This window comes from Mesocricetus auratus, unplaced genomic scaffold (genome assembly GCF_017639785.1).
Source record: "Mesocricetus auratus isolate SY011 unplaced genomic scaffold, BCM_Maur_2.0 Super-Scaffold_100040, whole genome shotgun sequence".
NCBI lineage: Eukaryota > Metazoa > Chordata > Mammalia > Rodentia > Cricetidae > Mesocricetus > Mesocricetus auratus.
This window is the reverse complement of record NW_024429217.1, coordinates 10,062,534-10,089,907: the sequence shown is the minus strand read 5'-3', so window position 1 is coordinate 10,089,907 and position 27,374 is coordinate 10,062,534. Positions and strand designations below refer to the sequence as shown.

The following is a 27,374-nucleotide window of genomic DNA, read 5'->3' as shown; positions in this document are numbered from 1 at the left end:
TAATATGAGTATTAAAAGTTCATATATATGGTTTCAGTTTCCACATTACAACTAACCTTCTGGAAAGTATCACCTGTTAGATTTTTGTGTATTAACACTATCTGAATGAGAATATTCACAATAATTTTGGAACTACTACGAAAATGTTTTTCCCTTTTCCAGTTGTTTATCACAGTGAGGCAAACTGTTTCATTCACTTCAACAAAACAACATATTACAGCAGACTGAAAGCAACTCGGATATAAGAATCCAGCTGTCCTTTGGTAAGATCACATTGAAGAGATCTAAGGGGGCAGGAGAGGTGGCTAAGTGGTTAACAGTGCTTACTGCTCTTGCACAGGACTGGGTCCTGTTCCTAGTGCCCACATGAGAAGGTTTACAGCTCCCTTTAAATCTAGTTCCAGGGAATCCAATGCCCTCTTGCTTCTGTGGGCACTCGCATACATGCTTATTGTGCACATAAACTCACATGGGTACACATACATACATATAAATTTAAAAATATATCTTCAAAGTGATTTCAAAGAACTTAGGACAATGCCAGACTTCTGTTTTGGAAAATAGTTATTTCCTATAAAATGTTTTTGTCAATACAATAATTTTTCTAATGTTAGTTTAATTAATAAATGTGTTTTCAATTGCATTTACAGTGGTAAACCCTGACAAAATTAGCCTGATGAAAATGAATGCATGTTTCCTGGGGTCCACAGTATTTATAAGGGAAATGAATTATTAAAACCAGTTGAATATTCTCTTACTGTTAAATTTAAAATACCTGAACATAAAACCATCATTCTAACCAAGGGACTTAGAAGATGATATTAATCGGCTTTAATGCTTTATATAATGATTTGAACAACATACAAACAACTATCTTTATATTTAACTTACAAAGAGAATTCTGTTTTACTAATTTCAGTTGTGATGTAGTCAAATTTTCTCCTTGTCGATTTTTATTCTCTTCATCACCTTCCTCATCCTGTACTACAAAATCATCAATCATATAATCATCTTCACTTTCATCATATTTGTAGTTATCCTCATCTTCATCAGTACTTGAACAAGATTCCTTTTCAGAGTCCTAATTAAATGAAAATAAATGCTTCAGTAAATATTATGCCTTTTAAAAAAGCTGGTATGGCTATAAAATTAAATCTGAAGGCAAAAAAATTGATTCATATACTTAAGCACATATTTTTTGCTTTGTTTAAAAATTTTTTTAATTTATTATGAATACAACACCCTGCCTCCATGTACACATCAGAAGAGGGCACCAGATCTCATTACAGATGGTTGTGAGCCACCATGTGGCTGCTGGGAATTGAACTCATGACATCTGGAAGAGCAGTCAGTGCTTTTAACCTCTGAGCCATCTCTCCAGCCCTTAAGCACATATTTTAAGACTAACTATTGAACTTTTGAAATCGAAGAAGTGTAGACTTTGGCTATGTGATTTAAAATGTTTAAAATTAACATTAAAATATGAGCAATTAAAAATGGGAAAGACCATACAGAACAACAAATAGACTTTCAATGTTTTTAAAAGACAGAGGTGCACAATAAATTATTATGATTAAATAAAATAATACAACATTCAAGGATGCTTACTTAAAAATTCTAACTTACTGGAAACAGAATAGAGTAAGTATTTTAGTATTTATAAAATCTACTTTCAAGTAAAATTTTAAGAATAAACCAACAAAATAAAACACACCTCAAAATGTCTACCACTATTGCGTCTCTGTCTCTGACGTGATCTTTCTGAGAGTTCCTTTAGCTTTTGGTGGTGTTCTCGCTTCCGAGCAGCTAATGACTTTTCAGGGGTTTCTTGTTCCGTTTCCAGTGAAGAACACTCATCTTCAACCACCCTGCGTGGACGTTTAGCACTTACTTTTCTAACTAGGATATCACTGCCATCACTCTCGTCACTGTCATACATCACAGAAGACAGCCTCTTTCTTTTTCCAGGCCTGATGCATTCATCTTCCATATCCTCCTCTGTGGTTTGTTTGGTATGCTTGTTGACATCACCCTTCTCTTGACCCGGTGGACAATTTTCATCATCTGGTAAGTCATGTTCAGTTTCGTTCACTTTTTCTTCATCTGTTGAACTATTACTAGTGTTCATAAGAGGTTTATTGCTGCTTCCCTCACTTTCAACCTTGATTAATTTAGGCTCTGTTTCCTTTTCTGGTATTTCATTAATACCAGGGTTCTTGCTACTATCAAGCTCTTCACCACTGTCAATACTTTCACCACTCTCAAGCTCTTCATCACTATCAAGTTCAAGTTCCTCATCACTCTCAAGTTCCTCATCACTCTCAAGTTCCTCATCATCACTATCAAATAACTGTGAGATACTTCTTCTAGTTCGACGCCAATCAACACGAGATTTTTGCTCAGGTAATTGAGTTTTAGAATTTTTCCTTGTTTCGTGTCTTCTAACATGTACCATTTTCACTTAAACTTCTACAAAATAAAGTTATTAGGAACATAACAATGATAACCAGATTACAGCAATGAATACATAGTACACATTAATTTGGTTTCATTAAATGGTTCACAAAGGCAAATCACATGAGATATTGACATGAGAACAGTCAATGTACAAATAATTCATTAAAGAATTATTTATTTTTTGAACACATTTTTAATTATGCTTTATGTTGTACTGAAAAGAATACACAGAAAAATTATGGTCCTGTGTCCTTTACAAAACTGTATAAAACCTAAACATGCAAACGTAATTTAAAAAAGTCAAGGTGGTCAGTATTGATGAATAATAAAAATAAATGTAATAGAAATGTCAAGATGTAGAAAGATTAGTAAGGCAATTAGTTCACCAAAGACCATCAGTAGCAGAATTGATTAGGCACAATTTTCAAGGACTGGTTAGATTTAAAGAGAAATAATGAGAGAAAAAGTAATTTCAGATAAGTAAATATAGTACAGGCAAAACTCTGGCACTGATAAGGAACATGTTATACTTAGGAAACAAGTGTTAGTAAGAAGGGATAAATAGCTTCTGGCAGGAAAAAAGGGAGACAAGGATAGAAAATAATGATGGGATTACAAAGACAGGACTGGGAGGTGGCTTGGTAGATAAATTGACTGCCATGAAAGCATGAGGACCTGGATCGGCATTCTCATCACCCACATTAAAAACTGGCTGGTGCAGTACACACCAAACCCAACAATGAATGTGGAACAAGACAGATACAGCAGAATCTCAGGGGTGGCTCCTTGGCCTGTCAGATCAACAGAAATGACAAGTTCTAGGTTTAGTGAGAAATCTTGTTTCAAATAGTAATAATAATGATAGTGGCAATAATGATAATAATAATGTGAGAAACAAGTAAGCTAGCTCTACATCCATCCCTGGTGTCCACATATATCTGCATTGGCAAGGAAACTCACATACATTGCATATATGTGCTCAACACACACACACACACACACTGAATCACAAAGAGAACTAACTCATCCTCAGGCAAAGTAGGATTTGATTTGGAACAGAAATAACATGAAATTAAAGGTTCAATCAAGTTACATGAACAAAGTTACAATGTGGTAATTGATATAAAAAAGAGATGACAATACAACATAGAAAGAACCTATCTGCTAAGACTGTAGCCTCTATATTCCTTTGTGAAGAGGAAATGGCATTATACTACACTTAAAAAATAAAGACTAATCCAACAAACTTACTAAAAGTCCATAATGTAGTCAAATGGAAAAGATAAGGAAAGTTTCGTGGCAAAGCAAAACTATGTACCATGGTACAAGGAAGAAAAGTCAAAGCTGTCAGTTTGTGATTTTATAAAGTATATTTCACTAAATTTATCACAAGCATGTATTAAATTACTGATAGGTAAGATAACTATAAATTTAGTAATACTTATGCACTTCTGTGGTTGCCAAGGCACAGAAGAATCATAAGGTAATATGACCTCATAGTACAGGTGTAAAAGCTTATGAAAATTATTATAAAAATGTTCTACAATCACACAATATTTCTGTTTTATATATATATTAGTATCAACAGATAAAACAAAACTAGAACCTTAAAACAAAATAATCCAAGATTATGAAAATAATCACACTGCTTATTTTTTATGTTCCAAACATTAGCTTCAGACATCTACTTCACTTTTCTCACTTCTAAGGGACTGTTAGAAGCTTAGAGAAGTTTTTGTAAGATTAACAATCACTGAAAATACTAAAAAAATATGTACCTAACTATAAAGGTAGTATCAAAACGACAAAGCCAAAATAATTAAGCAATGTTGGCATTATTGGACCAAGTTTATAGTATTCCAAAAAGTGTTACTTGGAAGAGAAAAGAATATGTTAACTGTACTAATTCTGGTATGGTTATAGGGCAGTACACCTCCCTATAGTGGTAACTTCTCATATAAAATCAGAGCAACAGAAATTATAAGATTATTCACCAAAAATCAGCCATATAGCATAGGCCAAAGTATAATTTTTGATAGTATCTGCTACAGGATAATATTAATGTAACAGCGATAGTAACAAATACCAATTAGTACACCAAATGGTCTATATGAACTATATGATAGTTGGTTATAATCTACATGGGTTATATTGAAGCCAACAAAGATAAACAATAAGACATGTACTGAAAATTCCCTGAAAACATTAGACTAGTCTTCAAAGCACACCATTGCATACTCCACTGCTTTACAATGTGTCTACCTAATTTCTCCAATAGTTTGGAAAATATTTTTTGTTAAACACTAGAACAACTTAGGCAGTTTATGTATAGTAAAGTACTTGTAAGCACATATGAATTTTCATAAGCCAATTTTGCATATGTACATTACATCAACTTGTTTGAATTGGGAGAAATAATGAAAAACATTTCAATAAAAAAGACAAACATGGTTTCAATAGATACATGAAGTAAATATGGACAGTAAGAAATGTTAAGGTGAAAGATGATTTTATTTTAGTACACAAGGCAGATTCACATACACCAGATTGTTCTTATAAAACTACAGCATGTTCACAATGGGTCGTTTCCAGGACAAGAGCAGAAATGATTAAGACTATCATACTATTAAGAAGGCATATGGCTGTACACAGTGAAGGTATAAAAAAAATCACCTATATTTAAAATTGGTCAGTATATTTTCATCTTTATTTTTAAATCCTGACAATGATCTTCCAAAGAAGATACTATTTATCTTCAAATACAAATATTAAAGTCAAATACATAGAGTTTAAATGACTTACCAAAGATCACAGAGCTTGCTAGTGACAGAGCAGGGTTAGAAACCAGGCCTCCTGATCCCGTCCAGTGCCACTCAATGACTGCTGGCAATATCATGTGTACACACAGTGAAAATTAACACGTCAAAGTAATGTTTTATTTCTTAGTCATGCTAAATTTTAATTTCAGAAAGCAATCATCAAAATGGTAAGAATTAACAAACATGCTTTTCTAAAACTATGGAACTGAATATAAGTGTACATGGGTTAAGTCAGAATTTTTGAAAATTATCCATTAGGCAAGAGAAAAAAAGTTCAAGAGATGGAAAGCTGCAGACTTCCATTTTATTGATGACATCAGCCACAAAATTTAAGGGAGTTCTTCGTTAGGTCCAAAGCAAAAATTTCTATGGAAAAATGAAGACTTGGACCTTTTTAGAAGATGTATTTTATTTAAACTAAGTTTCATTTGGCAAACTTCACATTTTCCAGGGCTTCTGTGTTTTTGTCATTTCTATCAATAAGGTAAAACAAGCAAACAAACAGTTAGCAAAAGGGACATTTTTTAATGTTAGCTCTCTTTTTAAATCACGTATAGCTTCACTAAATTATTCGGGGAGGGAAGAATGTCAGAGGAAAAGGTGAGTGATCCAGGGAAGAAAAATGAGAAAATGAAGTCAAGCTCATGGGTAAGACATCTTGATGTTTAGAATTCACCTGCAAAAGAATACATGCAAATGGGTGTGAATTTTGTTTATGCTGAATTACAAAATTCAGAAGAGAATTTTATCAAGATATCTTACCTTCAGGCAAAGAGAAAAACAAGGACTCCACCAGAAAGCATCAAATAAGTGAATGAAGGTTAATACTATCATGTGATTCATGGTTATCATGTAAGATGCATTATATTAACTTTGATGTCTGCCAAAGGATGTGACTTAAAGATAATTCATATTTGCCTGTGTTCTCCCAAAGGAACTTTACAGGTAAAAGAAGAGACTGTGTTAATGCCACTTGAATCTCTCATCAGAAGAATATTTTCTTTTAGAATTTGAGGTTAATTCATACTCAAGAAATATCTCACATTGAAGTCACCTACTTGCTCTACCAACAATGTGGGTAGATGATAGTTACTTATCTCTGACTTGAAGTGCAGACACTATGCTACTTTTGTATTTTCTTTTATATGGTAGTTTGGAGAACAAATATTACAAACCAAAGAATAGTTACTGAACATTTATCAAAATGCCAGCACATATTCTGGAGCAATGATGCTACTAGAAGAAATAAATGCAGTCTCCGCTCCCAAGGAGCTCACAATCTTAACGAAATTACTAGGGGCATGGAACCCAAATCAGCGCAATAAAGGATTTGAGGGCTGCATGCATTACTCTGCTTAGGTTTTTTGTCACATTGGTCTGAGTGAATCTATCGTAATCCTCCCATTGGCTGGGAAAGAGGGCAACATGACAGAAAAAAAGGAAATGATGAAGTAAAGTATTAAGAGACAAGCCAATGTCTCCCATTTGACACCATAGTTCAATAGAACTTCACAGTCTCGTAGAGTGGGTCCTGCCAGCCTGGCATCCAGGATAGCTAGATCACTCACTTAGCATCTGTGACAGGGGCTGTTGCTCCCTAAATCCGGCAGGGATGAAAGTTGGAGAGAGAGAAGAAACGATCCTTTGGGGTGTGAACACCGTGGTCACATTCATGATTACCAACCTGGCGTTCTGGAGAAACTCATTCCCCAGATACGGGAAGCGGGTGCTCAGGCCTTCAAAATGGAGGGATGGCTGTTGATAGAAGACAGGACCTCTGACCCAGCTTCACCAAGACTGCACAAGGGCTGTGCATCCACAGATGACGGTCTGCACAGACAAGGACCTTGAAAAAGGATTGTGCACTCAGGAGTGTGCCGAAAGCCTCCCAGGAGGAAGGTCCTGAAGAGACACCGTGGAGGCTGTGCTCGCACAGGCGGGGGCTGAGGAGACACGCGTGGAGGGCTGTGCTCGCACACACTAGGGCCTGAGGAGACACCTGAGGGCTGTGCTCGCACACTCTAGGGTCTGAGGAGACACCTGAGGGATGTGCTCGCACAGACTAGGGCCTGAGGAGACACCGAGGAGGGCTGTGCTCGCACACACTGGGGCCTGAGGAGACACCTGAGGGCTGTGCTCGCACACTCTAGGGTCTGAGGAGACACCTGAGGGATGTGCTCGCACAGACTGGGGTCTGAGGAGACACCGAGGAGGGCTGTGCTCGCACACACTAGGGCCTGAGGAGACACTGCGGGCCCCTTTCTGCGTCCGTGACGCGCAGCTAAGAGATGGCGGGTCGCATGCCTGAGGGCACCGGCCTGTCCCCTCCGCGCGCCGCGGGACTCGGCCTGGGCACTGCGGGAGGCGAGGCGTCCCCCGGACTCCATTAATTTTCTGACAGCGACCAGGCCAGACAGAATTCCCGCCAGAAACCCGCAGGGAGCCTCCCTCTTGCTCTCACCTTTCAAAGCGCCTCCGCCTCCGCCACCGCCTCTGCTGCGGCCCCGCCCCCGCTCCCGGCCCCGCCTCCGCTCCCGGACCCGCCCTCTGCTCCCGGACCCGCCTCCGCCTCCGCTCCCGGCCCCGCCTCCGCTCTCGGCCCCGCCTCTGTTCCGGGCCCCGCCTCCGCTCCGGGTCCCACCTCCGCTCCCGGCCCCGCCTCCGCTCCCGGCCCCGCCTCTGTTCCGGGCCCCGCCTGTGCCCCGGGCCCCGCTCTCCGCTCCTGGCCCCGCCCTGGCCTCCGTCCGGGTTCCCTAGGCTGGGCAGCCCCGCCCATTTCCGGGAGAAGGCGGAAGTCCCGCCTCCTGGCGGGGCGGGGCCGGAGCGCGCACACGCGCGGGCTGGGGCGCGCCTTCCGGGAGCGCGCGCCGAGGGAGGCGCGGCGGCCTCGCCGCTGTCGGGTTGCCGCTGAGGTGGGAGCGGGGCGCGCGGGGCGCGCGGGGCGGGCGGGGCGGCTCCCTTCCGCTGGGCGCTAACTTCGGGGTGTGGCAGGGCGAGTGCGGGGCCTGCCGCCCGCCGCCCGGGCTGGGGTCCCCGCGAGAGCCCCGCCCCGCTAGCCCGAGTGTGGGCGAGCGGCCCCGCCCCGCACGTTCCCTGCCGCCCGCCGGGCCGGGCCGGGCGCCCCAAGACCGCTCAAGTCCCCTAGGGCTTCCTAAGGGGGAGCGGCGCCCGACGCCCGCCATGTCCGCGAAGCGGAAGCGTGTGGTGTTGACTATTAAAGATAAACTCGACATAATAAAGAAACTCGAGGACGGGGGCTCGTCCAAGCAGCTGGCGGTGGTGTACGGGATTGGCGAAACCACAGTTAGGGACATAAGGAGAAACAAGGAGAAGATTATAACGTACGCGAGCAGCTCCGACTCCACGAGCCTGCTGGCCAAGAGGAAATCCATGAAGCCGTCCATGTATGAGGAGCTAGACAGAGCGATGCTGGAATGGTTCAACCAGCAGCGAGCGAAAGGCAACCCCGTATCCGGGCCGATTTGTGCCAAACGCGCAGAGTTCTTTTTCTACGCTTTGGGGATGGATGGCGACTTTAACCCTTCTGCCGGGTGGTTAACGCGCTTCAAGCAGCGGCACAGCATTAGGGAGATTAACATCAGAAATGAAAGGTCCGGTGGAGATGACTCTGCCGTGGAAGACTTTTGTAAGAGTTTCAGAGATTTTATCGAACGCGAGAATTTGCAGCCGGAGCAGATCTACAATGCGGATGAGACTGGGCTGTTTTGGAAGTGCCTGCCTTCCAGGGCTGCCCTAACTAAAGGTAAACGCTCTGTCCCTGGGCACAACTCGGCTGAAGAAAGAGTCACTGTTATGTGTTGTACCAACGCAACAGGCCTACACAAACTAAAACTTTGCGTTGTGGGCAAAGCAAGGAAACCTCGCTCCTTCAAGTCGACTGACACCTTAAACCTGCCAGTCTCTTATTTCAGCCAAAAAGGGGCATGGATGGATCTCTCCATTTTCCGGCAATGGTTCGATAAGATTTTTGTGCCTCAGGTTCGAGAGTACCTGAGATCTAAAGGCTTGCAGGAAAAAGCTGTGCTCTTGCTGGATAATTCCCCAACACATCCAAATGAAAATGTCCTGAGGTCAGACGATGGCCAAATCTTTGCAAAATGCTTACCACCTAACGTAGCCTCATCGATTCAGCCCTTGGATCAGGGAGTCATAGCAACTATGAAAAGAAATTATCGCGCAGGTCTTCTCCAGAACAATTTGGAAGAAGGTAATGACCTGAAATCATTCTGGAAGAAGCTGACTCTGTTGGATGCACTTTATGAAATAGCAATGGCGTGGAACTTGGTAAAGCCGGTTACCATCAGCAGAGCTTGGAAACAGATTCTTCCTGCCATAGAGGAAAAAGAAGGTTTGGACTTTGACGAGGAAGATATTTCTGGGGCTACTGTGGCCACCATTTTACAGCATACCAAAGGACTGGAAAATGTGACTCCTGAAAATGTGGAGAAGTGGCTTGAGATTGACAGTACCGAGCCAGGTTACGAAGTATTAACCGACAGTGAGATCATCAGAAGGGCCCAAGGCCAGACAGATGAATCCAGTGAAAACGATGATGAGGGAATTGAACTGATTCCAGAGAAACAAATAAATCATACAGCTGCTCTCCAGTGGACTGAGAATTTATTAGATTATCTAGAACAACAAGGTGATATGATTCTACCTGACAGACTGGTAATACGAAAACTTAGAGCCACCATCAGAAATAAACAGAAGATGACAAACCCAAATCAATAGAAGCATTTGAATTTTATCACTGTTATGATAATTGTATTTGTGTGACACTTTGAGATGTGGATTAATTTTCCTAGAGTTCTACATTGTCAAACCTAGTCCTATGAAATAACATAAAAATGTAACAAGTGGTTTGAGGATTATGTGTATTATTCCCTTGTTTGTTAAAACAACTATTTCTACATAGATATAAATGACACATACTCATATATTTGTTTCTGTAAATCAGTGATCTAATGGCATTCCCTACATTTTCTAGCTTTAAAAAAGTATAGAGAGTGAGCACTTTCCTAAATTCTTCTGCTTGAATTGAGGGCTGCAATAGCAATCTTTTCTTGTACTAACTATCTTAAGTGGTTATCTGGTTTTTGTATTTGTATAGGCTGAGAAGTAAATGACCAGGATGATATATATTAATTTAAAAATGAAGTTCAGTAATGATGGTGGAAATAGTCTATGAATTATAAAAATAACTTAAAATCATATTTCTGTTTTCTTACATTTTTGTGGGTGAAAATATAATTTTGGAAATGATTTATATGTAGGAAGTAATTATTAAATGAGAGAAACTGGAAAGCTGGTTTATGAGAGGTATTTTGATCTGTTCATTTGGAAAAAACTTAAAAATTTGGGAAACATTAAGTTTATTTATACAAGGAAAAAAGGATTTTTAAATTTTTGAGTTGGATAACAACATAGAATTATTTATTTACCTAATTTTTCATAAATGTTTTTAATTTTTACATGTGATAATATGAACTCCCACTAATATTTGGGAAACATCTGAAATTTGAAATTTAATTTTTTTACTGAATATTTAGAAATATCTATAACTTGAAAATTTTGTCATACTTGGCTGATTTTATTTGATATGAAAAAATAAAGCTTTTATTTTAGATAAATCATATGTTTGTATTCTGTTTTTTGAAGAAAGAAAAATAGGTAGGAAGTGTTAGAGATAATTGTTTTGACACAAAAAGGAATCCTGTAATTTGTTCTAAGAGTTTTGACCGATTTTTAAAATTCTGTTTATCCATGATATTGAAAATAGTTTTCATATGTTAAGATTACTATAATTTAAGAGAAAATATTTTATAGCATGTCTGGGCTCAGAATTTACTAAAAGAAATAGAATTGTCACAGTTTTGAATATTTTGTTTTTACCATTGGTTGTCTTGGGCTTCTAAAACTTTTAAAAAGATTTTTAATCATCCCATAATTTCTGTTATCTTTGTTTTATATATATACATATATATGTATACATACATATATATATGTCTGTGTGTGTCTAGATTTTTCAAAGTACTAATTTATGATAAAAAGTATTCTAAATTGTGTTTGTTGTATTAATTCTGAGTGCCTAGTGGAAAAAAAAGCATTAGAAGTCAACATGCATATTGAATTAGATTAAAATATTAATTAAATTGCATATAGAATACCTTTTATAAAATGCAAATACACACTAAAAAGTCTCTTGATTGTTTTTCCTGGATTTACTTTTTTCGTGTGAAATGCAGCTGTATCATTGCCACCTAGTGGTCAAGTCAGCCTTACTGTAAACAAGTAAAAAGTTCACTGTGTCCTTGTTCACTTGTCCTTGAATCTTGTGACTATCTCTAGACTAGGAAACTGGTCATCTTTGGTTAGTAAATGTTTGTTCTCTGAAATTTGCTGGTAAACTAACAGTTCTGTATTAGTCCAAAATACTTAATTTTAACAGTTAACCAATTCTTGAATATTGTTTGTGTTCTAAGTCATGGACTTTTATTATTTAGTCCTGTTAATTATAAATTGGATGGAATTTCTTATGGTGTTTCTTATTCTTACTTAGTCCAGGTAAGCATTTAAGCTCAGGCATTTGACTATAAAAGCCTATATAATTTTATTACCCAGTCAATTTAGGTGAAACTCTTACTCTTTCTCAGTTTTCAGTATTTGTTATTTACAGCCTTCCTCTGTCACTTGCCACATATATGTGGATTTCTATCTGTTTCCCAGTGCATTGGTGGTAACCATTGCCTTTTCCTTTCTTCTTTTAAGAGGTTTGCCTTCCTCTCTATTCTGTAGTACTGCTGCTAACCTTTTTCCATCATCCATAGCATTTGAAGCTTGGATTGTCTGCCTTTTGGTTTCCACATCACAATGTTCAGTGAGAGCAGTACTGGCAAAATGAGCAGTTTGTGTGCAGATTTCTTTTAAGTTCACAGGACTATCTTGAAGAAAATAGGAGAGTCATCGTAATATCAACATGGAAGTCTTGCTAGGCTAGAGATACTGAAAATCATTACTGAAGAAAGGCCAGCTTTAAGTAGGCATTAGAGAAACTTGGATTGCCAGTGATACCTGCCCATCTGGAATGCCAGAGTAAAAATGGTCAAACAACCTGGTTTATCCTTTGCTAGCAGCCAGCCTCCACTGACACCTGAGCATTGTTGAGGCCCTATTCCTGAACTCTGTCTCTCAGTGAGTAGAACCCACCCTTGTGAAACAAGCCCATGCATATTGCATCCTCCACAGATAGGATCTATCCTTATGCTTATCACAGATCCTTCCTGTAGGCACTAACTCTGAGCTGTTTATCAGCCAATAGAACTCATTCTTACTGCAAAGGTCACAGGTGCCTTGCTACTTTGCTAGTGTGTTTATATGTAGCTATGCCTAAAGTTCTGTTGTGCTAATTATCATGTGGAGACCTTTTCCCAAATTCTACTGTGCTTAAATGCATAAGAAGAATAAATGCTTTATAAGGTCAGACCCTGGAAGTTTTAACCCAGGTCCTGCAAAGATGGTACTGACTGGATTTCCTTCCTTAATTCATGTCAATCGCCTGGACACATTGCTGAAAGCGTATGAGCATGGATGGATATACTTACATCCAATCAGATCAAGGAGGTAATCTACAAGTAAGACAATATGGGGCAAAGAGTAGAGGATACAGTTAAAGGAAGATAGGGGGATGTACAAGTAATGTGGCCTGCCGTGCTCTGCACTTTACAATATGTGCATTTCAGCATGCCAGATCAGCAGTTTCAGGCTTGTGTTGTGTTGCTTGATCCTACAGGGAATTTTGATTTAGGGCCAAGTTAAATGCCTTTAATTACTAGTTGGCCCATTTGGTAGATGATTTTTAAAGTTGTTTGACCACTACATCTGCCCTGAAAGCTATGAGTTCTTAGTTCCCAGTTCTTGTTCACATTACTTTAATCAAGACTCCATTTGATGGCCCGTGAAAGACCAGTCATAGGCACTCTGTCCTGTCCTGCCAGTCTCTTTCTGTTGGTATATGTTGACTAAGTACTCCTAGAAAGTATGCAGCACAGAGCTTCTTATGTCTCCTGGCCAGAAATTGCAGGAAAATGGATTTATTTTGAGAAGTGATTTACTTTTTCTGAGAGATTTGAGCTTCCTGGGGACCAGGGAGAGTGGCAGTGAGAAAAATAGAATTTTTTGTATTTAAACCTAGTGAATCAAAAATGTATTAAATATGTGCACAAAACTGGCAGGTCTTTTGGATTTAGGAGTGTAATAGAGGCTGGAGAGATGACTCATCTATTAAGAGAACTTACTGCTTTTGTAGAGGACCTGGGTTTGTTCCCAGACCCACATGGTGACACCCGACTGCACCCAACAACAGCCATAGGGGACCCAGCTATGTCTTTTGACCTCTGCAGGTTCCTGTATGCACACAATGCAAGACACTCAAGTAGGCACAAGCACATACATAAAAATAGCAAACAGTTTTTCAAAGTACTTCCATAACAAGAGAGGTTGTTATTTAAGAATCATACAATCAGAGTGGAAAAGTAGCACATTTGAAAAGATAATCATTTTTCCCACATAAAACAACTGACATTATTTGCATAGTATGACATCCATTATGTGAAGAAAATCATATTCACTTCTTGAATGGGTTCTATTCTGTACTCCCTCTGCTTTGGGATACTGGTTTTTGCCCCTGGGTGGTTTCATGTTTCCACATGATTCAGTTACTCCATCTTCAAAAGTTCAGATGTATACCTTCAGCTGAGAAGTAGGAGTCTTGGTGCTACTTGAATAACAATATTTAGTTCAGTTTTCAACCCTTAACCTCCTTGAAAGATCAAAACTTCATGCTTTTACGACCAACTCTACTCCTTAGAGATGTACTGCTGTCAGCCTTGTTAAAAGCAGTGTTGTGTTCCACAGTTCTTAGGCTCACACAGCCACATGCAATTACAAGTTGGGAGAAAAGTGAGAGCTGGCACTTATTCCTCATTGACTCTTAGTGTGAAAATTATTTGTAGGTCAGAGACTTAAGAATTTCATGGAGTGTTCTATTTTCTTTTGTCTCTCTGGGCTATGGACACTAAAGATCTTGATAATGGATTGGTGCTTTATAGAATATTATGTCTTGAACACATAATTGTCAAGAAACTATTGTATCCTTTGTGTAAGGTATGCTCCAGGATATGTGGTGTGTAATTGAGACTATCTGTATTCAGAAGATTTACAGCAAAGAGGAAACAATGAAGAACAAAATCTTACATGTTGAAGGAGTATAATTGGAAGACTAATTCTGATAGGAGAGACAGGAGGTTACTCTGCTAGAAAGGTGAATTGAGCAATTGAGTTGTCCTTGATGTTATCTCATAGTGTTTCCATGGACAGTTGGTCAGTGTACAGGAGGCAAAAAATACTTGGAGAATGAAAAAAAAATCTTAGTGTAGTCTTAGCTGAAGGGATGAATTGCTTTGCTTAACTGAATCAGATTTCCTTCCTCCTGCTGGTCTCTAGAGGATTATTTATGAGACCTATAAAAGCCCCCAAATATCTGGAACATTTTCTAGCCCTCTTACTTCTACTTGTAGCTATTTGCTGAGTTCATCTTCTTTTTTTTTCCTTTCTTCAAACATTTGCCAAACATGGGGAAGAACAATAAACATTAATTTTCTGCCTCTTGCCAGTTACTTCCTCTAGAGCAGAACATGTGTGTGTGTGTGTGTGTGTGTGTGTGTGTGTGTGTGTGGTGGGGTACACACCTCTTGCCTGTGATTGTGGAAACCAGAGGTTAACAATGGGATGTCGTCTATCACCATACATTTTTTGAGACAGGGTCTCTCCTTGAACTTAAAACTTGCCATTTCTTGTAGACCAACTGGCCAGTGAGGCCCTGGAATCCTTCTGTTCTGTGTCTGAGAACTGGGGCTATAGGCCTAGGCCACCATACTTGAGTTTTTACATGCTGGGGATCTGAACTTGGGTCTTCATGCTTGCCCACCGAGCCATTGTTCCAACCCCTAGATAGACCTATATTGCCTCAGTAGTAGTCCAGCTAGCTGTGAGAGGTGATGTTGTGCGTTGTTGGACTCCTAGCAACATCTCTCAGCCCTGTTAACCATCAGATCTCTTCTGCAGTTATAACCAAACAAACAGTGCTCCTGGTACTGCCAAGTATCCCACAGGGTCACAATGGTTCTGTCTGAGGACTATTTTTCCTAGAGACATGGTTTACTTTCCAAGTTTCTGAAAATGTATTTGTGACAATATCACTTCCCTCTTGCTACCATCTGGTGGCTATTTCTGGAGCATCCATTTCTTCTAATTTTGTGCTCACTAATAATAGGATTTTCTCACAGTACCACTGCACTTCAAGATGTTAATTCCTTTGTTTGGGTAGCCAGTAATGAAACAAATATGTTAGAAGTTTAGCACAGTTACTTCATTTTTCTCTTGTGAGGTTTCTCCAGAGTGTGATTTTCAAGTGGATTTTAATTCACATCAGGCTCTTCTGCAGGAAGGGAACACATATTAAAAGAGAATATGAGAAATACCCAGTAGCTTCTCCCACGCCTCTCCCTCCCCAAGAAATGAGGATTGAATCTAGGATCTTGCATATGCTAGGCAAGTCTCCAGGCCTCACTCTAGTACCTTCCTTTTCTCAACAGCTATCTATGTACATACTATAGGTAGAAAACAGTCATGGGGTTAGCCTTTCCAGGTCTAGGGATGGGCTGGGATGGTGGGAATGGCTCCACAGGTAGCCCGCTGCTTTGCAGGGACAGTTTCATACAACAGTAGGGGAAAACAAACATTCGGTTGAGTAATTAACCCTTTCTGAAATCGAAAATCTCACCGGAAATCCTGTAGGTCTTTTAAGAATTACCAGTATGTCCTTGTGGTATGAATGCATATGCTTTGGGTATGTGCCCAAGAGTGGTATTGCTGGGTCTTGAGGTAGATTGATTTCCAATTTTCTGAGAAATTGCCATACTGATTTCCAGCAGTGAAGGAGTGTTCTTACTACATATCCTTTCCAGCATAAGCTGTCCCTTGTGTTTTTTATCTTAACCATTCTGACAGGTGTAAGATGATATCTCAGAGTCGTTTTGAATTGCATTTCCTTGATGACTAAGGATTTTGAGCAATTCTTCAAATGTCTCTTAGCCATTTGTATTCCTTCTGTTGAGAATTCTCTGTTTAGATCTGCACCCCATTTTTAAATTGAATTATTTGGTATTTTGATGTCTAGTTTCTTGAGTTCTTTATATATTTTGGAGATCAGCCTCCTGTTAGATGTGGGGTTGGTGAAGATCTTGTCCCAATCTGTAGGCTGCAATTTTGTTTTATTGACTGTATCCTTTGCCATAGAAACTTCTCAGTTTCAGGAGGTCCTATTAATTGTTGATCTCAAAGTCTGTGCTACTGGTGTTATTTTTAGAAAGTGGTCTCCTGTGCCAATGAGTTCAAGGCTACTTCTCATTTTCTCTTCTATCAGGTTCAGTGTACCATTTGTTCAACAATGTTCATAGCAGCATTATCTGTAAGAGCCAGAACCTGGAAACAACTTAGATGCCAATCAACCAAAAAATAGACAGAGAAAATGTGGTACATTTTCACAATGGAGTACTGCTCATCTGTAAAAAAACCAATGACATCTTGAAATTTGCAGACAAAATAGATGAAACTAGGGAAAAAAAAACATACTGAGTTAGGTAATCCAGAACCAGAAAGACAAATACGGTATGTAATCCATCATAAGGGGATATTAGATATAAAAGAAAGAATAACCAGGCTGTAATCCACAACCCCAGAAAAACTAGGTAAAAAGGGAGACCCTAAGAGGGACACACATGTGTAGGGTCCCAGGAAGGGAGAACAGTTGAGATCTCCTGGGTAAACTGAGAGGGGCGGGAGAAGGGAGGGGATGGGGGATGGGAGCATGAGGGATCAAGAAGACTGAATTGGTGAAGGGATGGAGGGGGAGAGCAATGAAAGAGATGTCTTGATAGAGGGAGCCATCACGGGGTTAGGGAGAAACCTGGGGCTAGAGAAAGTCTCAGGAATCCACAAGGATGACCCCAGCTATGAGTCCTGGCAATAACGGAGAGGGTCTCTGAACAGGCCTTCCCCTTTAATCAGATTAATTACCACCCTAATTGTCATCATAGAACCTACATCCAGTAACTGATGGAAGCAGATGCAGAGATACACAGCCAAGCACTGAGCTCCTGGAATTCAGTTGAAGAGAGGGAGGAGGGATCATACGAACAAGGGGAGGGGTGTCAAGACCGTGATGGGGAAAACCACAGGAACAGCTGTCCTGAGCTAGTGGGAGCTCACTGACAGTGAACTGACAGCTGGGGAACCTGCATGGGATCAAACTAGACCCTCTGAATGTGGGTGACAGTTACGTGACTTGATCGGTTATCCTGGGGGGTGGTAGCTGGCAGTAGCACCAGGACCTAACCTATGGGCATGAAGTAGCTTTTTGGAGCCCATTCCCTATGGAGGGATACCTTGCTCAGCCTTGACACAGGGTGGAGGGCCTTGGTCCTGCCTCAACTTGGTATGCCAGACTTTGGGGACTCCCCAAGGAAGGCCTTACCCCTCTGAGGAGTGCATGGGGGGTGGGATGGGGGAGTGAAGGGGAAGGGAGAAGGACGGGAAGGGGAACTGGGGCTAGTATTTAAAATGAAAAAAAAAAGATAAAAAACCGGCAATACAAGTTACCCAGAAAAAATATTTCAAATCTACTCATAATTTGACATTTTGGTTGTTAAGGGACGTTAAACACTCAGTAATAATACTCTTTATCACCCCTGTCTAGAAGCTGTTCTTTCTTCCTAACTCAACTTGCTGATATGCATTTTCTGTTTCATTCTTCCTTATTTATTTATTTGTGTGTGTGGTGTGTTTGTGTGTGTTTATATATGTGTATGTGTGTTTGTGTGTGTGTATGCATGTTTGTGTATGTGTCTCTGTTTGTGTATGGTTAAGTGTGTTTAGAAGACAAGTAAGTTGTGGAGTCATTTCTCTCCTTCCTGGTGATGCAACTCAGTTGGTCTGGCTTGCATGGCTAATACTTAGTCTCTTGGGCCATCTCACCAGCCTGTTCTTTGTTACTATTTAAAAAAATGATTCGCTTATTTTTACTTTGAGTGCATTGGTGTATGTCTGTGTGAGAGTGTTAGATTTTGGAGTTTCAGACAGCTATGAGCTGCCATGTGGTTGCTGGGAATTGAACCTGGATTCTCTGGAAGAGCAGTCAGTGCTCTCAACCTCTCAACCATCTTTTCAGCCCTCTTTGCTACTTTTTAAAAGAAAACATTTTCATTTCATTATTCAATGAATTTGAAAGTGAGATTAGTCAATTTATTCTATGTTAGCTCGGACTGTAAAATATAATCAATAAGTAGTCATGATTCTATGATAAAAATTTCAGAGAAAAACCCATTTTTGATATATAAAATAAAGTGTATGATGAATGTTTTGCATGTGTGTATCTGTACACCAAGTGCATGCAGTGCCAAAAGAGGTCAGAAGAGGACATTAGATCCCCTGGAAATGCCATGTGCATGCTGGGAAACAAACTCTGGTCCTCTTAACCCCTAAACCATCTCTGTAGACCCAGGAAAACCTTATTCTTGAGACAGAGTTTACCATGAACCCTAGGCTGGCTTGAACTCATGATCCTCTTGCCTTAATCTCCTCAGTGCCCAGCTACAAAATAACAACTGTGCCTTCCTGTAAACAGTAAATTCTAACTCATGCTTCGGCTCTGTATTCTTAAGAGCATATCTACTAAAGAACACCTACCAAAAAAAAAAAAAAAAGAAAAGAAAAGAAAAGAAAGGAGAGGAAAGAAAAACAGCCAGAAAAGTAGAAAAAATAGTGCATCTTCTCCTCCAGAAACAAGGAACCTAAACACAATTACACAATTCCTCCCTCTTTTCTAATCAATTCAATAGTAACTAATTAAAATAAAAGGCACTTCTAATGCATGTTATGGAGAAAATGGGAGATGTGTAACTTTTTTGTATCAAAGACTGTTACTTGCCTTTGCTCTATCATGGTTTTTCTTTTCTTTCTTTTTTTGCAGCAGAAACAGAGACACAGTTTATTTGACATTATGCCTTATATATACACGGAATTTTATTCAGTGATAAAGAAATAGGAAATCATAAAATCTGCAGGAAAGGGAACTTAAGTAAGATGTCTCACACTCAAAAACACAAACATTTCATGTTCTTTTCTATGTGAAGGTCTTAATTATAACTATGGAAATATGTGGGGAGGGGAGTGCAATGTATGCTGTGACATTTAAGAAGGAGATTACGAGACTGGACAGTATAGGGCATATGTGACGCAAAAGTCACAAGGAGATTATAGAGGTGGTGGGCAGTGTGTGGCATAAAGTCATTTTAGAGGTTCTGTAAGAGGAGAGGGGCTGGAAAATTAGCAAAAACAAATTTTCTTTGAAGATGTACACCTTAATAAAACCTAATACTGAGTGTGCTAACTCAGCTTTTTACAAACATAATAAGTAATGAAAACGAGAATGATAGTGAACTTCCAAGTGGGAAGATGTGGGCTTGGAGGAAGAAACCCATCTGCTGAGCTCAACTGGAGCTCGTGCACTAAAAGCTGGGGCTTCCACACACCACAGCACAGACTTTTGTACTCAGTTGGCTTTCTTATGTGTACTCTGCTACCTGGAGTTTTACATACAACTTCATATACTTCATGTATCACTGGCAACTCACATCTCCACCCCAGATGTTCATTCCGGTATTGCAATGAGCCACAGGACATATTGGCCTCAGTGAAGTACATCTGCATCTGGACCAGTGGTTTCAGTCATCTAAGGCTGAGATTTCCTTTTCTTATTGGCAAATGCTGATCTCGTAAGACATTCCTGACACTAATTTCTAGCTCCTTCTTCTGCATCATAACTGGTACTTAAGTGATCAAATTTATCTGTCTCCAGCTAGCCTGTTATGATGAATGCAAACCACTATGTCAAATAATGATACACCCCCCACACACACCAATTTAGAGGACATCCTCAGGTGATAAAAAAGATTAAGCAGATAGAATTTTGAGAAGAAGCCACTAAGAGACCATAGATTTATATTATCCTGTTTGCAAATAAAAACGAAGAGCCTCAAAAACATGTTGCAATTCACATGGAAACAGACAAGTTTCCTAAGAAGAAGACAATCCCAGGCCGCTGAATACTTGTCCACAATAAATAAAGCTGTTACCTTCGGCTCCTATTCAACTAAATAATACAAAAGGCATCTACATGCCACAGATACAGAGAAGATTAAAGCATAGAGCCCAAATGCTCATGTGACATCACAGTCTCAGATAGGAGTGACCACGACCAACCAATCAATCTGTAAAGCCCTAAAGAAAACAAAAATGTCATCAGAAAAGCAAGTCCTCGAGGGAGACTATAAGAAGATTTCTATAAACATCAAATGAGTTTATAAGAATGAGATGAGGGAGCTACCACACGAGTGCTCATGGGATTCAGGAAGGCTGCTGAGTACGAGACTCGGTTCACTGAAGGGATGAAGAGGTGTCAGTGATGGGTTCAACAGTGCATCTGTTGTGAAGAAGAGATGTCCCCCAAGGAGGGAACCGTTTCTGCCTGTCTCCCAACAGGATGACCAGTGTTGTCTATATGAGGGCCACGCAGAGTAACAGGAGACACAGCATCAAATCATGACTTACCAATCGGAAGAATGCTTTCTTTTTAGTGAATGCTGTTGTCAAGTGAACACCAATTCCTGGTACCCTCAACCCGAGCTTCGGGAAGCAGTGGCAATGGAGGGATTCAGCAATGAGGGGGGAGGGAAGTGGGCTTGTCCTACGGGTAGATAGTCATCACTCCTGCAGAGATCATGCAGCATCATTATCTCCACTGCAAGAAGCAAATTTAGGGCTTAGTGTGTGTCTGGTACATGTGATATATACCAGAGTTGGGGGATTTTGTCTTGGGAGGGACCAAATGTAAGTTTTACTTGTGTACTTGGAAGAAATGAAAACCTGCAGATAACGATGTTTTTCATGAAGCCCTAGACCATTTAGATAGGAAGCTATGGTCAGTAAAGCCCCAACCTGTCTCAAACAGATTCATGTATCTAGTTGCAGTGGGGTGGTATTGCAGACGACAAGTCCTCTTACCCACTGACATCAGGTCAGGCCTAACAGTACAGGACACTACACCTAGCCAGCTCCTTGTCCCCTTGGGATGTCTGAGGATGAGAAAGCCCAATGACTTATGAAGAATAATGGTGCACTGTGTTGGTCTGAAAGAAAATGGCCCCCAAAGGGAGTGGCACTGTTAGGAGGTGTGGCCTTGTTGGAAGTGTGTCACACGGGATGGGGTGGGGGAGTGGGAGTCGGGGCCTTGAGGTTTCTTTTGCTCAAGCTTCTCTCAGTGTGACAGTCAGTTAACTTCCTGTTGCCTGCAAGATATGAGCTACAGGACCATGTCTACCTGCACATCTCCAAGCTCTCCATCATGATGACAATGGACTGAACCTCTGAAGCGGTAAGCGAGCCCCCTCAATGAGACGTTTTCTTTGTAAGAGTTGCTGTTGTCATGGTGTCTCTTCACAGCAATACAAACCCTAGCTGAGACAACATGCACTATCAAGAGATAAGGAAATAGTGACTCACGCTCAACCTGTGGAGTTCAATGTAGCTTCTTGGAGGAAATGATTGAAAAAAAGTAATGGGATCGGTTCATACTGTAGCAGGCATCACAATGTTTGTAAGGTCCTCCCGGGTGCTGAATTCCAAAATTCACTTGCCGGGAGAAGGCAGCAGAAAGTCTTTAGAGGTCATACATACCTCTGCAAAAGGTGATACAAGAGTTTCCAATGAGGTTTTCCAATATAGGAAGTAGTACAAGAAAGAACGAAACAAAAGATAAGAGAGCATGGCCAGACTCGTTGGTTCACAGACACAGCTTTGTGGGGGAGAGTTACTGGGGCACTCAGAATCCCCAGGCAGAAGACCCGCAGTTAAACACTGAGATCACCCTCTTCCCTCACTAAAATAAAACAAAATGATCACAGCCTGCAGAAAATGACAGGAGCTTGAGTATAGATATCCGTGTTGCGATTTCACCTTACAGCTTTGGTTTGAGCTTCATTCGGAAGCATGGATGATCTTGACGTCTTAATTTTTGACCAAGATCCAAAGATGGAGCAATGGACACGGGCAAGGCAAAGGCACCACTCCTAAGCGTGGTAAATGGAGTTTGACTGCCATCTTGTGGTGGAATAGCATATTGACCATTCACAAAATTAACTATTTAAATTCTAGGTCCTTCTGGGTAAAACTGTGAAGATGGTGAGAACAAGAGAGGATAGTCACATAGAAAATTGAACTTGCAATTTGTCAGTATATTACATTTAAAATTAATGTTAAGTGCTTGTGCGGGAGTTACATTTGGAAGGAGCCCATGTGATTCCCAGTTGACTTCTGGGCACTTGCATAAGGCTCCAGTGAAGAACTCAGAGGTGAATGACATTTGCACCCGTCCTTCCTTAAATTTACAAAGTCCAAGGCTCATTCTGTAAATGAGACCCCCCTTGTCACTTCCTTGCGTTTGTCCATACAATTAAAAGCAGAGACCGGAGGTACCACAAACCACTGCTAACGTTGGCAATGCTGTCTCTCTGGGTTCTTTCTGACTGTCTAGACTGGGGATAAGACCTCTAAAAATCAATTCCTAAGAATGGAAATGTACCTCTTGTTCCATGTTTCATGGGATTTTAAACCACTGATTTAGTCCTTCATTGCATGAAGTTTTGCTCTGTAATCAGCCTGGGCTTTGTCACTAAGAGGTTCCTGTGTCTCCCAGCTGAGTAGCTAGGAACAACTGTCCAGTCCCTAGGCACCCAGTGGCTGAAGTCCAGTCGAATGTGTATGCAGAAACTACCCACACTAAATCAGAGTTTGGGTGACTTTGAAATAATGTATTTATTTAATATACACATATACTTAATATATGCATATACATGTATGCCGTAAAACCATCAAGAGTCAACGAGGAGAGTAGTGGTCTGGAGGGGATGTAATCAATATACAGCACACACCTGTACCAAATTTAAGTATTGAAAAGAAAAGGCAGAAAGATAAAATTGGCCAGAAATCCCACAGCAAAGAGCAGAGTATAATCCCAGCCAGTCAAGGTCACGTGACTGTAGTCACAGAACAATGCTGCCCTGTTTCCAGTCCAGTGAGCGCTGAAGGAAGCCAATGCCAGGAGATTCTCTGTTCAGTGTGTTTTTCTGCTTTCTTTGTCTCCTTGAACTGGCAAAGTTGAAGTTCCTGCCTAGCAACAGGAGGTGAAGGGGCCATAAAAACAGGAGGTTCTGCTTCATTGGAAAACGTGTCATAAACCATGGACACAGATGTTGGAAAGCTCCAACACCAGCCGTGATGTTTCTAGTGCTTCAGCTACTCAAGCCTGGTGATTTTCTCCAAAGACAAGGAGTGCTTGCCCTCTTAGCCATGAGAATATAGCTCCCATTTTCTAACAAAGAGTACCTATCCAGCTCTGCAGTCTACCAAAAAAGAAATATAACCACTACCGCAGCCACAAAACCTTTGAACTACAATCTGTCCTTTCTATAAAATATGCTAGGACAACAGTGGCACAGAGCTGGTGAGAGTTACCAGTCAATATCTGATTTGTCTTAAGGAGCACTCCACGAGATGGATCCTGTACCTGACACTGCATGCTTGAGAAAGAACCAGGGACTAGTTAGCTCAGAGACCTAGGGTAAAACCAAATGCTACTGGTCTAAAACAAAACAAAAGGTAGCAATAAAATGACTTCTAACAGCATTCTTCTACACTTGTAGATCAATGCCTTGTTCAGCCACCATCAGAGAAATATCATTCTGCAGGAAATGGGAACAAATACAGAGACCAAGCCAGACATCTAACACTCCTCAGCTATATGCTATATGGAAGGCTGGAGAGAGCTGCTTCTCTCTCTCTCTCTCTCTCTCTCTCTCTCTCTCTCTCTCTCTCTCTCTCTCTCTCTCTCTCTCTGTCTCTCTCTGTCTCTCTCTCTCTCTCTCTCTCTCTCACACACACACACACACACACACACACACCTTGGAACACACAGCTTTTAAATGGAATGTTCCCATAAAATCCCTCTCGTCAGAGCTCAGAGAATCCTGAGGAAGAGAAGGCAGAAAGAGCATAAGAGCCAGAGGGGCTGGAGGACACTTGGTGAGCAAGACCCTCTAAACTAACTGAGCAAAGTTCATCTGAACTCACAGAGACTGAAGCAGCAAACACAGGCCCCACATGGTCCTCTCTGTATGTTATAGCTTTCAGTTTAGTGTTTGTATGGGACTCCTGAGTGTGGAAAAGAGTAGGTATCTGATTCTCGTGCCTTCTCTTGGGGCTCTTTTCCTTCTGTTGTGTTTGGTCTTGTCTAACTTTGATGGGTTTTGTTTTATCTTACTATATTTTATTTTGACATATTTTATTGTCATCTCTTAGAAGCCTGTTCTTTTCTAGTGAGAGATGGAAAGGGAGTGGATCCAGAAGAGAGGGAGGTGGGAGGTAATGGGAGGAGTAGAGGGAGAGGAAACTGTAATCAGCATATGTTGTATAAGAAGATAATCTGTTTTTAATAAAAAGGGGAAATACTATATTAAAAATGAGTACCTATACAAAAACCAAAACCAAACCAAATCCCCTAAACCAAGAAAACCAAACCAATACAAGAAAGCAAATATAAATATGCTTGTAATAAACTCTTAGAGAATTGGACAGCAATGACTTAGAACTAAAATTCTCATGTATATGTGATAGGCAGAGACTCACCTATGTTGTGAGGGAAAGAATTAACTACCTGGGTGTGGTTATACACACTGATAATCTTAGTACCTGAGTGTCTGAGACAGGAGGATTGCAAATTGGATGCTATAGTGACAGTTGCCTTAGAAGAAATGAAGTTAATCAAAACCTGCCCTGTTGTTTGAGAAAGACCAGGAAGAGCTGAGATTTCACTTGCGTTTCTTCTAGAAAATGAGACCTAACTGGGCCTGTGTGTTTAGAGCACCAGCGCATTTCCATGCTGCTCACACAGAATTCCAGCCAAATTTGGAGGTACTGCCTGGAACACTAGGCTCAAAGTCTAGCCTGGTATGCAAGAGCATCAGGCATTCTAGATGGTCCACCGATCACATGATCCCTGATGGCCTGGCTGTGAGCAGGGTCTATGGTTAACTCAGATTGCAATCTAGTCTTAAGAAAGACCACAACCAGGCACCATGTGGTGGCATGAGTACCAGTCTGCCTAGAGGAGAGACTCCAAGAGAGGGGACCTGCTACAGTGCCGTTCTGTACGTGTTGTTGTGATCTTAGCCTTACACGTTATGAAGCAATTCCTATAAAGTGTTCAGAAAGAGGTATTGAGGTCCGAGGGCTCTGTAGCTTCACAGTGGCCGGAATATTAGTAACACACATCTGATGGCTACCACTTAGTGTCAGCTGTTTCCTTCTCATTTTTAACAGCTGTTCTCCATCTTGTTCCAGCCTGCCTAAGTAGCTTATTTTTAAAAGATTTTTTTATTTCTGTGCATGAGTTTTCTGCCCACTGCACATGTGCCTGGAGATCAGAAGAGACATCAGACCCTCTGCAGCTCAATTTACAGACAGTTGCCAGCTGCCATATCAGCCTTGGGAATCGAACCTAGGTCCTCTGCAGGTACAAGTGTCTTAACCACTGTGGCATTTTTCTAGCCCTCCACACATACCAAGTAACTTTTCTGAAGTGTAGTGATTATACAGACAGGTTTGAGAACCTGGATTTGAGAACTGGCTGACCTAGAATTTCCTTTTACCACACAGTTCAACCTTTTTCTTTTCTTACTGAACTTCTTGTTCTTGGCCAGACTTAGAAGCCAGGATCAGATCTGCACCAGACGGTGGGGTTAAACCCATTTCTTGCAAGATCTTTGTTTTGCCTGGGACTGAATGAGGGAGAGAATCATGTTGCCACTCTTTGGGTTTTTGTTTGTCTCTAAAGTTACTTAGTGAGCAGACTCAAGTTCACTAGAAGGAGCTGACCATACGTATCTATTTTAAGTACGTTATTTTTCTTTGTTTCTCAAAATGTATTACTTTTTGCTTATTTCATGTGTTCATGTGCACACATGCGTGCATGTGTGTGTGGGAGGGTTGTACACTGTGCGTGTACTTGTGGACTCAGTTTTGTTACCCCACCATGCCACCTCAGGGTTTGAACTTAGGTCCTCAGGCATCAGGACAGGTGCCTTTATTCCCTGCGACATATCACCAGCACTCTTTTTCATTTTAATAAAAGTAATTTCTTAACAAGAACATCACAAGTAAATTTTAATACAAATTAAAAATTTTACAAAAATAATTTGACCTGTAGACACTTGCCAGTTCAAAAAAAAATAATTGAAAGGCTAAGCTCTTTTGATTTTTATTTGACCAAATGATACCAAAATTAGAGTTGAAGATACGCCAAATTTGGAGACTCTAATGAAAGCTTCTACCATTAGGGATGCAACTTTAAGAGGCGATAGTCTAAGAGCTAGGAAAGTCAAGGCTGTGCCAGCCTCTTTTTATATGTAAATGATGTTGGAGTCATGTCAATGGGCATGAGAATGCCAAGCGATAAACTGGGTTAAGACGACCATGAATTGCTTGGTCTTGCAGGCATTTGACAAAAGCAAGTACCCGTTTACCACAAAGGAATATAGCATCACCTAAGGTCTGAGATGTCTTTGCAATGCTTTTCTAACTGCTGTGCAAAGGATGATACAATCAATCATACTTAAGTACTCACTGAGAAAGGCCAAGTAAGTGCAAAAAGTTCAGAGAACAGCCAGTGACAGATGTTCCAGAAGGAGGGATTATCAGTACGTAAGGTAGTTTGGGGTAGTACCATGGTTTACCAACCCACCGGGCACTGTCCATGCAGTCCAGGTATAAGTGACTGAGCACAGATAATGATGATAGTGAGAGTCAAAAAGAGGGAGGGACTGTAGTTACAGCCATATGAGAAAT

The 27,374-nt window shown here is 40.6% G+C and overlaps 2 protein-coding genes across 10 annotated transcripts in view; one reads left to right on the top strand and one right to left on the bottom strand.

Annotated features, from left to right (window-relative positions):
- Ccdc82 (coiled-coil domain containing 82) overlaps positions 1 to 7,794 on the bottom strand; it is a 39,494-nt gene extending 31,700 nt beyond the window's left edge. Inside the window, exons 1-5 of one of the 9 annotated variants that reach the window (XM_040734708.1) lie at positions 7,738 to 7,794; positions 6,039 to 7,122; positions 5,260 to 5,952; positions 1,715 to 2,469; positions 892 to 1,081 (exon numbers count right to left, since the gene is read on the bottom strand). In XM_040734708.1, coding sequence (XP_040590642.1) covers positions 892 to 1,081; positions 1,715 to 2,455 — 931 coding nt within the window. In that variant the 5' untranslated portion in view covers positions 2,456 to 2,469; positions 5,260 to 5,952; positions 6,039 to 7,122; positions 7,738 to 7,794. Of the gene's footprint in view, positions 1 to 891; positions 1,082 to 1,714; positions 2,470 to 5,259; positions 7,123 to 7,737 lie in introns of all 9 variants that reach the window. The other 8 variants (XM_040734710.1, XM_040734711.1, XM_021231344.2 and 5 more) reach the window with 8 other exon arrangements.
- Positions 7,795 to 8,181: 387 nt separating this feature from the next.
- On the top strand, positions 8,182 to 11,608 carry Jrkl (JRK like). The gene has a single exon (XM_005077328.4). It carries the CDS (start codon positions 8,457 to 8,459, stop codon positions 10,029 to 10,031), a length of 1,575 nt encoding a protein of 524 aa, XP_005077385.1. The 5' UTR covers positions 8,182 to 8,456; the 3' UTR covers positions 10,032 to 11,608.
- The last annotated feature ends 15,766 nt before the right edge of the window (positions 11,609 to 27,374 follow it).